General features: G+C 41.8%; 1 protein-coding gene across 1 annotated transcript; it reads right to left on the minus strand.

Annotated features, from left to right (window-relative positions):
* Positions 1–847: 847 nt before the first annotated feature.
* LOC103078151 (guanylate-binding protein 7) lies at positions 848–14,545 on the minus strand. Its single transcript, XM_007468553.1, has 10 exons — positions 14,350–14,545; positions 11,017–11,144; positions 9,089–9,198; positions 8,688–8,884; positions 7,056–7,301; positions 5,902–6,182; positions 4,462–4,674; positions 2,487–2,589; positions 1,966–2,159; positions 848–1,087 (listed from the first exon to the last, which is right to left on the minus strand). The coding sequence occupies exons 1-10, from the start codon at positions 14,537–14,539 to the stop codon at positions 848–850; spliced, it is 1,902 nt and encodes a 633-aa protein (XP_007468615.1). The 5' UTR covers positions 14,540–14,545.
* Between the last annotated feature and the right edge of the window lie 923 nt (positions 14,546–15,468).

The following is a 15,468-nucleotide window of genomic DNA, read 5'->3' on the forward strand; positions in this document are numbered from 1 at the left end:
TTCCTAAATGTGGACTTCTGTATCAGCAGTATTTGCATTTAAATTTTTGGTATATGTTTGCATCAGTTTGCACTCTCCCTAGCAAGTATCAGAGACTGCCAACTTCCTGGAACTCTTGCTAGCTAGTGCCCTGTACTTCCTGGCCCATCTGAGAGGTGACACAGGTACCTCCTAATTTTACCTTGTGCATCATGTATAATCAGTAAAGTTGAACACACGTATTCTCTTGGTATATATATATATATTTTTTTCTTGCGTTATGCGGGCCTCTCACTGTTGTGGCCTCTCCCATTTGCGGAGCACAGGCTCCGGACGCGCAGGCTCAGTGGCCATGGCTCACGGGCCCAGCCGCTCCGCGGCATGTGGGATCCTCCCGAAACGGGGCACGAACCCGCGTCTCCTGCGTCGGCAGGCGGACTCTCAAGCACTGCGCCACCAGGGAAGCCCTCTCTTGGTATATTTTCGCACATTTAAAAAATTGTGTTTGTTGCTCTTTCCTCACTGATTTATAAGGGCTCCTTATAACTTAATGAATTGATCTCCATGACTGTATCATAGATTGCGAGTGTTCTTCCTCTTACCATTTGTTTTTTTTTGCTCTTCTTAACACTTTTCTATAATTAATCATTATCCTCCAACTTGTTTTCCATTTCTTTAACTTAACTAATTCTCAAAATTGTTTTTTTTTTTTTTTTTGCATTTCAGGCCCTGGTAATCACTTTGGTAATTCTTTGGTAATCAGTTTTTATTTTTAAACTCCTCTTCAGCAAAACTGTCATGACAACATATTTAAAAAATGAGCTACAGTGTTACACTATTAAAACATAAGAAGCCTTTCAAAATATACTTAATAGGGATTATCAACCCTTTTCATAGCATCACTGAGAAGTTTCACTCCCATACCAAGTACCTTATAACCCCCAGGTAGTACTGCAACTAATGTCATGCTAGCCACATCAAGGACCTCTGAAATCTTTATGGACTTATTAGTTTTAGTTATTTCAATGTCTTCTTTTAGTTGATCTATCTCTTTATTTAACTCTTCAGCTTCCTTTTTAAATCCTTCTGTAAGCAGTTCTTCTTGCATCTGTAAAAAGGAGAGAGTCCCTTTTGAAAATAGCCCAAATCAAGATTTTGTATCAAACAACTACATCAGGTAAGTATGTGTGTCTATTTCTATAATACCTTAGATGCTTTTTGACATTTGTCTAATATTTGCAAATGTTTGGACCTGGGTAGTGAGAGCATCCAGGGTTTAGAGCTTCCCAAGTTCCCTCAACACCATCTCCCTGGGCACAGAAAAGATGGGCCTAGGTCAGACCTGAAAACTACCCCAGCACTGTGTTCCAGCCCTAGTAATGCACTTTGGGAGGGAATGTAGGTGAATTCTAAATATTTGTCAGTTTCATTGAGGTAGGATGACCACACATATGTCACAAAAATGGCACTGCTGACTCTCTTTAGGACACTGTCTATCAAACTCCAGGTTGAGACAAAGAATGCATTTACTCTAGGTGTTTAAAATGAATCGGGCAGACCTGGAAATGAATGCAGCAAATTTTAGAGCTTTCAGAATCCAGTATTTCATACCAGGTACAATCTGATACTTTCAAGAGCAGATGGAACTACTCCAGGTCTCTGATGGTTGTACCAAAATTTCTAAGGACTCTAGGACTGAGGTGCTATTCACTTGGGGGCAAATGCGAGCCTATAATCACCACAAACAGCAGTCCAGGAGCCTAGGCCATGTTATTTGTATGCTCCAAACCCTAACACTACAGAAGGTGCTGAGTCTTACAGAGGTTAACTCTTCAGCGCGATCCACATCTCTTTGATGTCACAGAGAATCATATGTCTTTGGATTTCCCTCTGGGATCTGACTTAAGGTCAAATTTCTGTTCCTTTATTCCTGAGAGGCTATAGCATTTTGTCCATCAGGCCCTGCCCAGGCCCATCCAGACTTACCTTCAGCTTGTGCCTCAGCATTGTTTCCTGCTCTCTTAGAAGGTTTTCTTTTTCCCTATCCATCTTCTCTTCCAGTTGGGTCATGTTTTCCTTGAAGCTTCTCTCTTGTCCTGCCATTTTTTGCTCCTCTTCATTCTGTTTCTCTCTTAGCAGCTGCTGTTCCCTCTCAGCTGCATGCTTCTTGGCACACACAACTGTTTCACAAGAGTTTCAAAGAGGGAAGAATATAACAGTTATGCTGAGCTGTCACCTCCTTAGCTCAGAGATAAAATGACTTTAAAATGGTGGGAAGGAATCTGAATATTCCTACTACCACATCAGAAAACATGCTTTAGCATGTGATGCGAAGGCACTGATTGGATGTACATGCAACCCAAACTCCCCTGGTTATTTCCAGATGTAGCAGAGAGGTTCCACAGAAGGAGAGGAAGCTCCCGTGTGAGGAAGTGTTTGTTTTCACACCCGCCAAAGGGAAGCACAAGAGCCACCTTTCCCTTTGTGAGCTCAGCCCTCCCCTGTACCTGCCACGGCCTTGTCCCCATCAGTGAGGGCTTTGTCTGCCTGCAGGATGGCTTCCTCTACTCCTGCCTGGGACTTCAGGAAGCTCTGGAGGACCTCATTTGCCTGAGGACACAACAAGGAGCAAAGACTTGTCAGGCAGCAAAAGATGTAGTGTCTTGCTGAGGAAATTATTGTTCAATAAACCTACAGATTGGACCCTTTAACTTCTCCATCCTTTGTAGGATCCCAAAATGGTTACAGACGCCAGAATTATGTGCAATTCTACAAACACCCACCCTCCATTGTGTGCAACTCCTATATCTGCACATTGTTTTTCTTCCGACTAATGCTCATCTACTCTTTCTTTATTACGATTTCATTTATGGATACTTCAACTTGTAGGTTCTATCGCCTCTTCCAGGAAGCTTTCCTAAGCTTTATTCTGAGTTTTGAATGACTGCCAAGACCTTACATTTGCCCTGTCAGCACTACCACTTGATGACTGTGTGATCTTAGGCAACTTAGTAAATTTTCCATACCTCGTATTTCTCAGTTTTATAGTGGGGATGACAGCAGTACCTAATTCATTTTTTTTGAGGACTAAATTGATTATCTTGGCAATATGGTAGAGCAGAAAGATCCTGAGCTCTCTTCCTCTCACAGGCACACTGAAGTCACAACTATTTGCAGAACAACCATTGGTGAAAAAGACGGAACCTATCACAAAAGATCTCCTACAACTGAAGGTATAAAGAAGGAACCACAGTGAGATGGGAAGGAGAGGTGGAGTCTCAATATAGTCAAATTCCATACCCCTGGGTGCGTTATTCACAATCAAGAGAATGATTACAACCTCAGAGGTTCTCCCAGAGAAGTGAGAGGTCCGAGCTCCATGCTGGGCGCCGCAGCCAGGGATCCAGCACCAGGAAGACAATCCTCCAGAGCCTTTGGCTCTGAAAGCCAGTGGGGCTAACTTTCAGGCGTCCCAGAGGGCTGTGGGAAATAAAGTCTTAACCCTCAGAGGGTGCACTCTAAATCTCACATGCTCCGGGACCCAGAGAAGAAGCAGTAATTTGATAGGAGCCTGTGTCAGACCTACCTGCTGACCCTGGAGAGTCTCCTAGAGAGGCAGAAGGCAACTGCTGCTCACCCCAGAGACAAAGACACTGGCAGCAGCCACTTTTGGGAGCTCCTTCTACCACATGGACATTGGTGCTGGCATTCGCCATTTTGGAATATTCCCCCTAGCTTATTAACCCCAAGACCCAGCCCTGCCCTGGTCCAGTGGTCTGCAGGCGCCAGTGCTGGGATGCTTCAGGCTAAGCAACTAACTGGGCATGGACAGAGCCACACCCACCAGCAGACCTCCTGAGCCCACCGTCGCCTCTGGACATGGCCTTGCCCACCAGAGGGCCAGGGACCTGGTCCCACTCACCAGGCCACAGGCACTAGACCTGAAACCCCCAGGGCCCTTTAGTCAGAGACCCTGGGACCCAGCTCTACACACCAGGAAGAAGATACCAGTTGCAATAAAACCTCAGTTTTGCAGTCTGCAGGGCCAGCCCACCCACTATCCTATATCCTGCCTTGGGACCAGCTGGGCCCAGGCCTGGACCAACAGGAGGCCAACAGAAGCTTCAAGACACCCCAGATCCAGCAGCCCAACTGGCTGTACCCAACTGTGATCCAACACATGCTCTGGGACTCCTGGGCCCTGCAACCGGACTCCAGGATCTGGCTCTGTCCTCCAGAAAGCTGGCACTAGCCCTAGGACCTGGCCTCACCCACCAGTGGGCAGGCAACAGTCCTGGGGTCTCCTGGACACTTACTCTGCTCACCAGAAATGTAGCACTAGACCCAGAGCCCTCCGGGGTTCCACAGTCAGCCTCCTTGTGACCAGCAGCCTCTGCACAAAGCAAGACCTGGCAACCAAATGAACCAAAAAGACCCTCTGACTCCAATCTTCTGTTCTTTCCCACTCCCATTACTCCTCACCTTAACTCCTTTCCTGGGAACCAGTTTATAGTCCTGTTCAAACTTGCTCCTTGCTTCTAAGTAGAGACTGTGTCCTCCAGGGACAAAGAAAGTTCCTCCTGAAATACTTGTCATCAAGGATTCTGAAAGCTTCTTAAGCTCAGCCTGACAATGTTTGACAGAGGCCTCTTCATTTTGGATCATGAAAACATCCTTCTTTTTCTCCATGATGTCCTGTCAGGGAAATATGGAGAAATCCAATAGGAAGAAGCTGTTAGAGGGAAGGTCCGACTGTGATCCTCTTGGAAGAAGTAGTCTGACAGCATCAGGTACATGAGACACAGAATAATAGATGTGGAGTCAGGAGTCTAGTTTCAGTTCCAGTTCTGACAAACGCTTTGTGTGATTTGTATGAAGTCCCTTAAATCCCCTGGGCTCAGTCTAAACATCTGTGCAATGATGTGGTTGGCAGAGGCAAACTACTTACTTTAGCAGTAGTAGCACTAACAGTGATCCATCCATCAACAATGAACAATGAAAGTACAATTATGAATGGAAGTAGGGTTTCCTCTTCAAACTTGGGTGCTATGGATAAAAATATGTACATAGCAAATCAACTTCCTACTAATGAATTAAGTATACACTGAACAGAGTTTTGAACTCTTTTTGAATTCTTGATTCATTGAGGATTTGAGTGTGTGAAATTATAGGAACAGAAATTTTTTGCTTGTACTTATAAATTACAATTGAGCTGGTTTTACTCTGTATGTACTAAGAGATCTTTGTAAATTATAGGATGGTCAAGGGAGACTGAAAGTCAAACTTTCAGTGAAGGTGCCAATGGTAAGCAGAATTATGATCTCCAAGAGTTCTCTCTGCTGGTGTCCACACTCCACATAGTTCCTGGACTTGTGAAGATGATGAACAATTATTCTGTGTTTAGACTATATTACATGGAACAGGTTGACTTTAAGAAATGGAGATTACCTAGGTGGGCCTTACCTAATCACAAGCCCCTTCAAAGATGTTTTCTCCAGTTGGTGGCAGAAGAGGTAGTTGGAGAGATTAGAAACAAAAGAAGGAAACCGTGCACCACTGCTGGGTTGAAGATGGAGTGGGGTTCCCCAGAGCCTCCATGTGAGTACCAAGCCCACTTGAACCTTGTTTTCAGCTATGGTACACGGAGCAGAATACCTATAGACCCTGGGCTGGTATCTGACCTGAAGAACTATAAGCTAATAGATGTGTGTTGTTTCAAGCTGCTAAGCACAGTGTAATTTGTTTTGCCACAACAGAAACTAAAAGCCCAACTTTTAGAAAAGAGATGTAGAGCCCTATCACTCACTAGAATCTAAACTCCTTATATGATGAGAAGCACATCAACCATGGTGTCAAAAGGAGGAATCTAGGTATCATTCCAGAAGAAAGGAATCAGGAAGGATATATTCCAGAGCACATTACCACCAGCTTCTTCTGGAATGTCTGCTTGTCATCCTTGAAGGAGCGCCCCAAGAAGATTGCAATGGCTTCCGTCTCACAGGCTGCGTGCACCTCCAGAAGCTCCTGGAGTGTGTCCGTGGGGAGCCTCAGTTGCTGGGCCATCTGCTCACTGTAATGGTTGGCTGCCTCCTGCACGGCCGCTGAGTTCTCACGCTCGGCCAGAGTTATCACTGCGTTCTCCAAACAAGGAACTCCTCCACTGTTGATGGCATCTATGTAAGCCACCACCAGAGTCCCCAACCCTGATTGAGACATAGGATATTTATGAAATGGGGAGAGAATTCTCACCTGTTTTAATAACTTTAGAGATTAGCATTCTAAAGAATCACTAAAATTTTATTGAATTTGAAGTTTTCTTCTATCTATTCTCCTCATTTTCTTCATTCTTGTAGCCTCCTCCTTTTTGTTCTATGAATCCACTTCTTTATAACATCACTGTGTCTCCTATTCGCTCTACCTTTTATGGTTCTCAAATTCATCCCATTACAATATTAGCCAGATGATTTCAAACGATATGCTCAAGGGTCTCCCAGAACACTTTTCCCATTTTTATAAAATAAACCTGTAAGTAAATTACATTACTTGGGGGCACTATTTGTAAATGAAAATGTCTTGATGAAAATGTCATCAAGAATTTCAGGGCAGTGACACAAACATTAAACCAAGCAGGGCCCATCTCAGCACATTACACTGTGACTGTCCGGGTTTCATGTCCGTGAAGCCAGCCCCGTACATAAGATTGTATTTACATTTGTTTCTCAGACTCTCAATGAGCTTACATGGATTCATGGACTACTATTCATTTTCCCATTCATGTAAATTCACAAAATATCTTGCATATCCTCACTTGAAACACTTATCCTGTCAGACACCGCATCACCATGAAGATTTCAATCTTTAGCTTACATCATTAGTGTAATACTTTCATGAGATTTGGTAGCCTTACATCGGCTTCTTTTAATGAAGAAACATGCATTTACATGTGTTGCATGAACATACATCTTTCCAAGTTACACAGAGAAGAAATCACAATTGCTGACAAACCCAGAGTGCAATCCCAACTTCATCACACACACTGAACCACAGAGAGACATGCTGTAGCAAAGGAGACTCACCTCCCCCTGTGACAGTGATTCTTTCTCTTAGGGTCTTGGGCTTTGCATGCGTAAAGATATATGAGCAGAAATTTTTTGATTGCTTCTGGAAATTCTCATCCAGTTGGTCATCTGGCACTTCCTCAATATGGAGTAATAATTTTTTGTCATTTGTAGGCCGGTCAAAGACAAAGCACTTTCTTTTTGGAAAAAACTTCCTGATGCATTCTCTGGGCATGTTGGAATTTTGGATTTTGGGATTCTTGCCTGCAGGAGTGGAAAGAGAGCAATCACTGAAGGAACAGCTTTCAGGTGAGGGGGCTGAGGACTTTCATTTCTGTGGATCTTTGCATCACTGTAACTACTGTGCCTATGTATCTCCTATTATTGAATCACGCAAATCAACCTTATGCTAATCTATTCAGGACATGGAAAATACCCCACCTCCTGCTTTATTTTTGTACAGAGCTAAGAGTGAAGAAAGTACTTCTGAGGAGGAAGGGGAGGAATCCATTCCAAGTGAAGAAACTACTGATTATTTTCCTCACCCTTCCATGGCGTGCAGTGGATCAACTATTTATTAGATGTTTCTTGAATGATAGACTAATCCAAGAAATTGTCAGAAATATTTTTCTGACATTATAGTCCCCATGTCAGAAATGGCATGTAATGTAATGTAATGTCAGTAATGTAATGGTAGACATAAAGATACTTATGATATTGCTGAGAAAATAACCCGTGGAAGACAAATGATACTCAGGACAGTAAAGAGAAGATTTATACATCAGAGTAAAAACATACCCATACTATAAATATGTTTGGAGATTACTTTAGCATACACCATCTCACGATAAGGTTAGCCTAAATGAAACTAGGAGACCTCGTCCATCCTCTGTGTCATTTTACATTGGACGTGACTATCATACAAAGGGATTCTGGGCATATATCAGTAGTTCAATAAATATTTCTTGAAACAATGAATGAATGATTAAATCAAAAAATGAATATTGCTTCTAGGTACCACCCATTATCCTCTCTGCTAAAATAATCTGAGTAACTAATTTTTTATATTAACATGACATATACGGTGTTAGGTTCTAGAATAAAGAGTGTGATACTATGAGGAAGAACATATTATGGGTCTGACAGTCTTACTGGAAGGACATGGCAATGCTTTTTTTTCTGAACTCTTTATTGTATAAATAGCCTATCTATCAATATGAGGGATGTAGCTACGTATGCTGGTAAGATACACTGTGTTAAAGGTATTTCAGAAATTAGTTCTTTTGTTTATCTTGTGATTCTGTGTTTCCAATTTGATGGATTATATTTCTCAAATAGGAAAGGAAAAGCACTTAGACTTAATATGTAATATAAGTAGGTGAGCCTTTTTTTCCCATGGTGCCCATTTTTCTAAAATCATTTGGTCTAATATTGGATTATAAATTTCCTCTGTGAGCTTAAGCTCTGGTCACTGGGGTTTTCCCAGTAACAATAATGACTGAAGCCACACCCACCAGTCATTCACCAAGCACCATTAGCATGGCCTCAATCCAACCCCAAATCAAGATTGACATCAAGTGCTGAATGTCAGAGCTCTGTTGATCCCATCTCCTACTGAACCTTCCCCCACTCCTGGCCCTACTCTGATACCTGGAATCAACTTCAAGGCATTCTCCAGGTACTCATCTTCAGTGATGGGGTATCCATCTAACTCCAGCTCCAGCATGAAATCCCGTACAGCCCAAACAAAGTCTGGAAAGAAACTCACAAACTCGGCTGAGTCCTGCACTTCATCAGAGCTGGCAGAGGATGTTGTCCTGATTAGCTCTGTTAGTTCAGTCACATAGCTGGGATCTTAGCTAAGGAATGAGAAGTGCCCTCCAACACAATTTCCAGATCTCAACCCCACACAAGTTTTGTCAACATTCCCTTTTGCTCCATTTTCCCTTCTTATCAGCCATGAGAAAGGAGTCATGGGAAAGAAGAAACAGTGTCAGTTGCTGTTCCCATAAACTCAATGAAACATGGTGGTTCAGTTCCTGGAAGGATACTGCAGCTGCTCCAGGGCCTGGTGGTTGATGGTGTTCATGCTGTTGTAGACAAAGATGCTGCTCAGAAGCACGGCCAGGGCAAAGATCCACGAGTCATTCTTGGAGTCACCCTAGAAAGTACATTGCATCAGGGGACTGAGGACACCCCTCCCCATTCTCTCATTCAGTTGTTCATTTACTATAACAGCTGTCCTGTAACTCAACAGTAAGGCAAATAACATAAAATTTCAAGACAGTGCTAAATGCAAATCTTTCTGGTGTTGACACTGACACCTCTCAGGGCCTCAGTTTCGTTAGCTGTTAACAGAAGGGAGCGATGTGAAATGTGTCAACTGTTTAATACAGTGCCTGGAACACAGAAGTTATGCAGTAATAAGTGGGCCATGATTCCTTTGCACTTTTTTTCTTGATCATGGGCTATATTAGGGACTAGTGCTATTCAATTAAATTCATCATCTATTCATTGTGCATTTAGAAAACAGCAGATACTGCATCTGCTTGTGTGGATATAGAGTTTCATATGAGAGTCTCTGCCCTAGAGAGATGGAGGGGCAGATATACCTGGGAACATATAAATACATTCAAGATGATAAACCGCCAGGCATGGAACCAAATATTATAATGTAAAAGACAAAGGGGCAATTCCAAAAAAACAGAAAAAGTACTCTGTGCATTCAGAGCAAGAAGTGAATATGTCTGACAGTGATACGATGGTATTAAGATGAAAATAGCTGGGCTTTAAAGAATTGACAGAATGTGGATTTGTGGAGCTATAGGGATCATGCAGGTAGAAGGACCCACAGAAGCCGATGACAATTGCCAGAAAGTGTGGTCATATAGAGGTATTATAAGGTTACTTTATTTGACTGAAATAGTGGTTACCCATGTGGTAATAGATGATGAGGCTGAAAATGAGATTAGGACAAGTCATGAGTGACTTTGGAATAGATTATATATACTACCAAAATACACTACATGTAGTAACGACAGCAAGTAGTTCCGCTCTATCAGTTTGCAATTTGGTGTGCTTTAGTTCCTTGACAAATGCAGTTAGGTAAAAAGAAGATTATACAAACTAAAGTCTAGTAGGAATCAGTAGACCATCTTGGGCTGACACTGAGGTGATTACTGAATATTTTAAATCTGGATTTTTAAACTCACAATTTCTTAATGCATGCCCCAACCCTTGCCTGCAGTGATGAAAGCCAAAGATTCACTGCTACTACTTTAATTTAGACGCAGATTAATATAAATAAGGAGAAAAGACTGATTGCAAGTAACGCTGTGAAGACAAAATACCTAATATTATCCCATTTACATTTTTATGGTGGGTCTAGCTTATGTTTTTATAGAATTCATTGAAGGATTCATCTTCAGAGCCCCGAAACTCAGAATAAAATGTTCCTGGTATAGTGGAAGCTTTTCTGGAGATTTTAAAAATAGTTTATTCACTGAAAACATATTTTCATGATTCCTACCTCTAACCTCATATACCTTAACCTGTAAAGCCAGTGGATTCCATGGATTATAGCTTCCACCAGGATGTCTTCCTGAACCTGAACAACTGGGGTAAGGTCTCACTTTTTTTGTCCATGGCTCCCTGAACTGATAAGACTGCATATTTCTTATCTCCCCAACTCAGCTCTGGGCCCATACCTCACTCACTGTGATAGAAAAGCCCTGGAATTCAGATGCCCAATAAATATTTGTTAACTTGTATCTTTCACCCCAGTGTTAAAAATAAGGCGATCTATCCCCAATAACGAAAGTATTCATCTTATTAAAGAATAAATTCAAGGTAAGAGATTTTAGCCTCATTATTCTTAATTGGATTTGCAGTTTATAGGAACATGTTATAAAAGTTGAATTGAGGTGGGAAATTGAGGCATCAGTGGAGTATCAAGAGCTTACTGGACTCCCCGCCTTACCTTTTCCACATCACCCAGGCCCTCGGTGTCCAGAAGGACCAGGGTGTGGCTCTCCTTGGAGGGGTGGGGCACACACCACATCCAGATGCCCTTAGTTTCAGACCTCACTGTGCAGCCCAGATGGAAACCTGCAAAGAAAGAGGAGAAAGCAGCACACAGTAAGAACAGATAGTCCAGGCTGCCCGGCGGTTACTTTGGGTAAACTTGTTGGAAGGTGAGTGCCTGTCTCAGAGGAAGGTGCTTCCATTTCAACAAGGACAGAAAATCCAACCTCTGTACACATTCAGAACCTTCTCAAGAAGCACTTAGTGTCCCCTGTTCACCTCCTAATATTAATGGCTCAAACTGTGTCACATTCCAGAAATAATGTTAGCTCTATTAACCTTTCTATATTTATCTGCCACTGAAGAGCTCCCTTCTCCCCCACTTTCTGATGGACTTTTGCCAGTGAGAGGTACCAGCGGGAGATCAGAAGTCAGCCTCCTGTTCCCCTGGCTTCCACCCTGGTGAGCCACAGTGTCCCAGTGTCTCTGTTCCTCTACTTTGGTCACATCTCCTTTCATTTATAGCTCCAACCGGTAACTCTGGTCTCTGCCACATTCTGGAATCTACACATTGCCTCTTCACACTACAGGACTTATAAAGGCTACCTGGCCTTTGTTCCTGTCACTCTCTGGCTACTCTGCACCTTTATTGGTTCCATTTGCCCCGCTGGTGTCCTTGTAATTGTCACTCCATTAAACATCTTCAGTTATCCTTTAAATGGATTATCTGTGTCCTTTCAGGACGTGGACTGATAGAACAGCTTTTTTAGTTTCTTTTCCTCCACTTCCTCCTTGTATTTTCCTCATTTCTGTTCTCCTCTTCAAAAAAAGGATGAATTCTTTGTTCACTGACTCACGTGGTGATATAATAGAAGGGAAAGCAGAAAAGACCTGTGAGAACTGCTTGCTTTTCTTTCCAAAGGCTTAAGCCCACAGGGGAAGAGGATATGAGGTATATGCCTTGGAAGCTGCAGGTAATGGATCTCGTCCAACAGCCCAAGATTTTGACCATATGCCAGTGCTCCCTTCAACTGAGAATGGAAATGGATATGATGAAATACCTAGGGGAGCATTGTTCAGCATGGCTCAGGCCCCTCAATTGCCACATCCTGTGCGTTCTGCTCAGAGAGGGTGTAAGACCTGAGATGATCTGCACTTTTCTACATCGTGATGGTATTTGACTGCTTGCTGATTAATACAGAAAAATCTGAACTTCCCCAGGTAGAAAAGACAAGGTGTAACTGGAGCTCATCAGTACAAGTTATGTGAGGTAAAGAACAGGCAAGAAGTCATCACAAGGAGAAAGAGTAGTGACTTGGTTCTGCTAGCCGACTTTGGGTGCTAATTTTGTTTGTTTTTGTTCTTCCTGTAATATGACTGGGGTGGTGAGTCACAATTCAGGTGTTATAAAACAAAACTAGGTTAGGTATTTCCTCAGTAAGGGAAATCACCTCCTTGTTACCTGATGTAATCTCAAGTAGAAAAACAAGAATGTTGTTGAAACCCCTTGTATGTATCTTTTTCTTAGAGTTCTCCAATCTTTAATCCCTCCAAAAATGACCCATTTATTAATTTAGGCTGTCAAGGAAAAGTGTCCTCTCTGATTGGTGATCAAGTTCCTCTCAAAGAAAGACAAACATAAAGTGTTTTGTTTGAAGCCAATAAGAGATTGCAAAGCAAAAAAGAGAGAGGGAGAAAGAAAGAAAAAAGAAAGATGGGGGAGAGAGAGATACAGAGACAGAGATAGTTTGAGGGAGAGAGACAATGAGATATTCCCAAGGATCCTTAGAGTTTAGTGGACTGAGGTTCTACCCCCTAATTGTGCTGAGCCACTGGGCCACAGAGGAAGGCATTAAGAAAGAAATGGTGCGTGGTCTTCTTAGAACTGCCCAACAGGACATAGGCGGATTGTTCTAAAAATCAACAAGAAACAAGTCAGGTAACTTGGTAGGAAAAAAAAAACCCTTTTGAAATAGGAAATGCAAATAGCAAATATGTAATAAGGTGCTTAAGCTTATCTGTAGTGAGGCAAATAACATGCAACTACACAGACACCAGATCAGCAAAAGTTAAAAAGTGTTTTTACCAAAATTTTGTAAGGATGTGCATAATTCTAAATTACTGCTAATAAACATATAAACTGACATAAAGCATAAAAGGCTTTAAATGTTTGATAAAGCTTAAAAGGTTTAAAAAGCTTAAAAGGTTTGATATTATCTAGAAAGGCTGAAGACATAAATACTTCTTGATTCAGCAATTCCACTTCTGGGTATAACATAAGGAAGTTAGTGTACATGTGCACCAGGATATAGATGGAAGAATAATCATGAGAACACCATTTGTTGTTCATCAGCAACAAATGTATGAATAAATTGTGGTATCCTCTGTCAGTTGCAAAGTACAAACGAGTGGAAATAATTGCAGACACATATGACAAGCTAGATGAACCTCATAAACTTCTTATCGAGAATATGAAGCAAGATCCAATGAATATCAGAATGAAATTCCCTCTATAAAGTTTAAGCTATTTTTAAGAAATGTTTACATAGATTGTAAAACCATGTTTAAATAGGAAGAGCGAAAGAATGCACCATGAAAATCAAAACATTGGTGAGCTCTAGTGAGGGTGTGAGAGGGTGTGATTTGTGCTTTTGGGCGTTGGTGATGTTTTATTTTTTGATCTGGGCAGTGACTGAACAGATGATCGCTTCATATTTATCAACTTTATTATATTTATATATATTTTTATGCACTCTTCCATATGTTTTAGAGTTCACGTATTACAAAAGACTAGTTAGAGAAAGAGAAGGCGTATAGTTTATCAAAGTTTTGCTGTGAAATTAAGCCAAAAAGAATGCATGGTAGCCCCACTGAGATATGGGATATAGGGATTTTACTGTCTGTTCTTCCTTTCATCCCTTTTTAAAAATAAGACATGTTGAACAATATTTGTGTGCTGCTTGGAATGACTCTTGTTTAAAGCCAAAGTGAGGAAGGAGAAAGGAAGGGAATAACTGTTGAAGATGAGCCCCTGAGCAGATGGCAATGGATCAGGACGAATGAGGTGGCTGTTTCCATGGGGTTGGGAACACTTGATTACTGGACAAAAGAGTGAACATTGTGGGGAGATGGGTTTGAAGTTATAAATTTGGTGGTGAGAATTTGAAGTTTTCTTCAGTGGGAGGGGTTAGGCTCTTTCTTAACATGACACTTAGAGGAGGATGATCCACAGCCTGTGTTATCACTGCTTCCAAGCAAATGGTCCTGAACAACACTAAACGACACTCACCATGGTTCTGCCCTGCCAGGCGGTTCATCAGGAAGGATTTTCCCGTCCGATACAGCCCTGCAATGGCCACCACCACCACAGGCTGAGAAATCTGGTCAAGAATCTTCAGTGCTTTTGGATTTACTGTCAGATGGTTGTTCTGGTTTTCCACCAGACAGATGGGGTCCATTATGGTGGATCCAGACGCCATGGGAAGCTGTAACCCAGAGGAACGACTCAGTAAAACGCAAGATCCACAAGTTATCTCTCACGATGCACATCAGGCTTCTGCATTTGGAACTTATATATCAATTTTCTATGTTTTGTATGCTTCTAAAAGATAAGTATTTAGCCTAGTGTGCCAAGGTCTGTACAGATACATTATGTACATCATCTTATTGATCCTTACACGAACCCTAAAGCAACCTTATCCATGTGATGCATACAGTGAATAGAATGAGAAAACAAAGCATTGCTGATGGAGCCATGAGAACACTAACGTTTTAGGGGTACGTAGAGGCAGAATGGGACATGAAGGAGATGAGGAGTGACCAGAGACGATTTCTGGAGTTTCAGAATGATTTGGTCACTCATTAATTGCACAAACATTTATTGAGAACCTACCATGTGCTGGAGATTGTTCTAGGGGCTCAGTATCAAACAGTGAACAAAATGGGTACAAATCCCTGCTTCATGGAAATCTAATCTAGTGGAGAAGACAGATAATATAGAAAGTGGAAAAGCAAAATACATGTATGTATATTGAGGATGGTAAATGATCAGAAGGAAATGAGAGGGAATGGTGTTTAGAGTATTGGGGGTTGAATTCACATAGAGTTGAATCAGGGAAAAACTTGCCAACAAAGGAAAAATGAATGTGATTGGTGACCTTGATGAAGATAGATGCACTGAATCGGTGGGAACAGACTGGAAAAGGAGTTACTGTGAGGGAAAGGAGACACAAAGAATGCAGCTCTCCCTCAAACACAACAGGACAGACCTTAAAGGTACCTAACAAAGTTGTGCATGTAAGAATGAATTTATTAACTGAAATTACAGGACATTTTGTGACGGGACATGCTGTCCAAGAACATACAATTTAGATTTTAATACTTGGAATTAATGATGAAATGTTTTGGT

The sequence above is a fragment of the Lipotes vexillifer genome, unplaced genomic scaffold (assembly GCF_000442215.2).
Source record: "Lipotes vexillifer unplaced genomic scaffold, Lipotes_vexillifer_v1.1 scaffold490, whole genome shotgun sequence".
Lineage (NCBI taxonomy): Eukaryota > Metazoa > Chordata > Mammalia > Artiodactyla > Lipotidae > Lipotes > Lipotes vexillifer.

Bases quoted from the DNA above. Each gene is read 5' to 3' on its own strand.
- LOC103078151 (XM_007468553.1), bottom strand. From the start codon at position 14,539: ATGGCGTCTGGATCCACCATAATGGACCCCATCTGTCTGGTGGAAAAC. The intron at 8,885-9,088 runs GTATCCTTCCAG...CTAAGATCCCAG, and splicing joins CAGGCCCTGGAGCAGCTGCA to CTATGTGACTGAACTAACAG. The intron at 7,302-8,687 runs GTATCAGAGTAG...CCACTCCTGCAG, and splicing joins TGCCTTGAAGTTGATTCCAG to GCAAGAATCCCAAAATCCAA.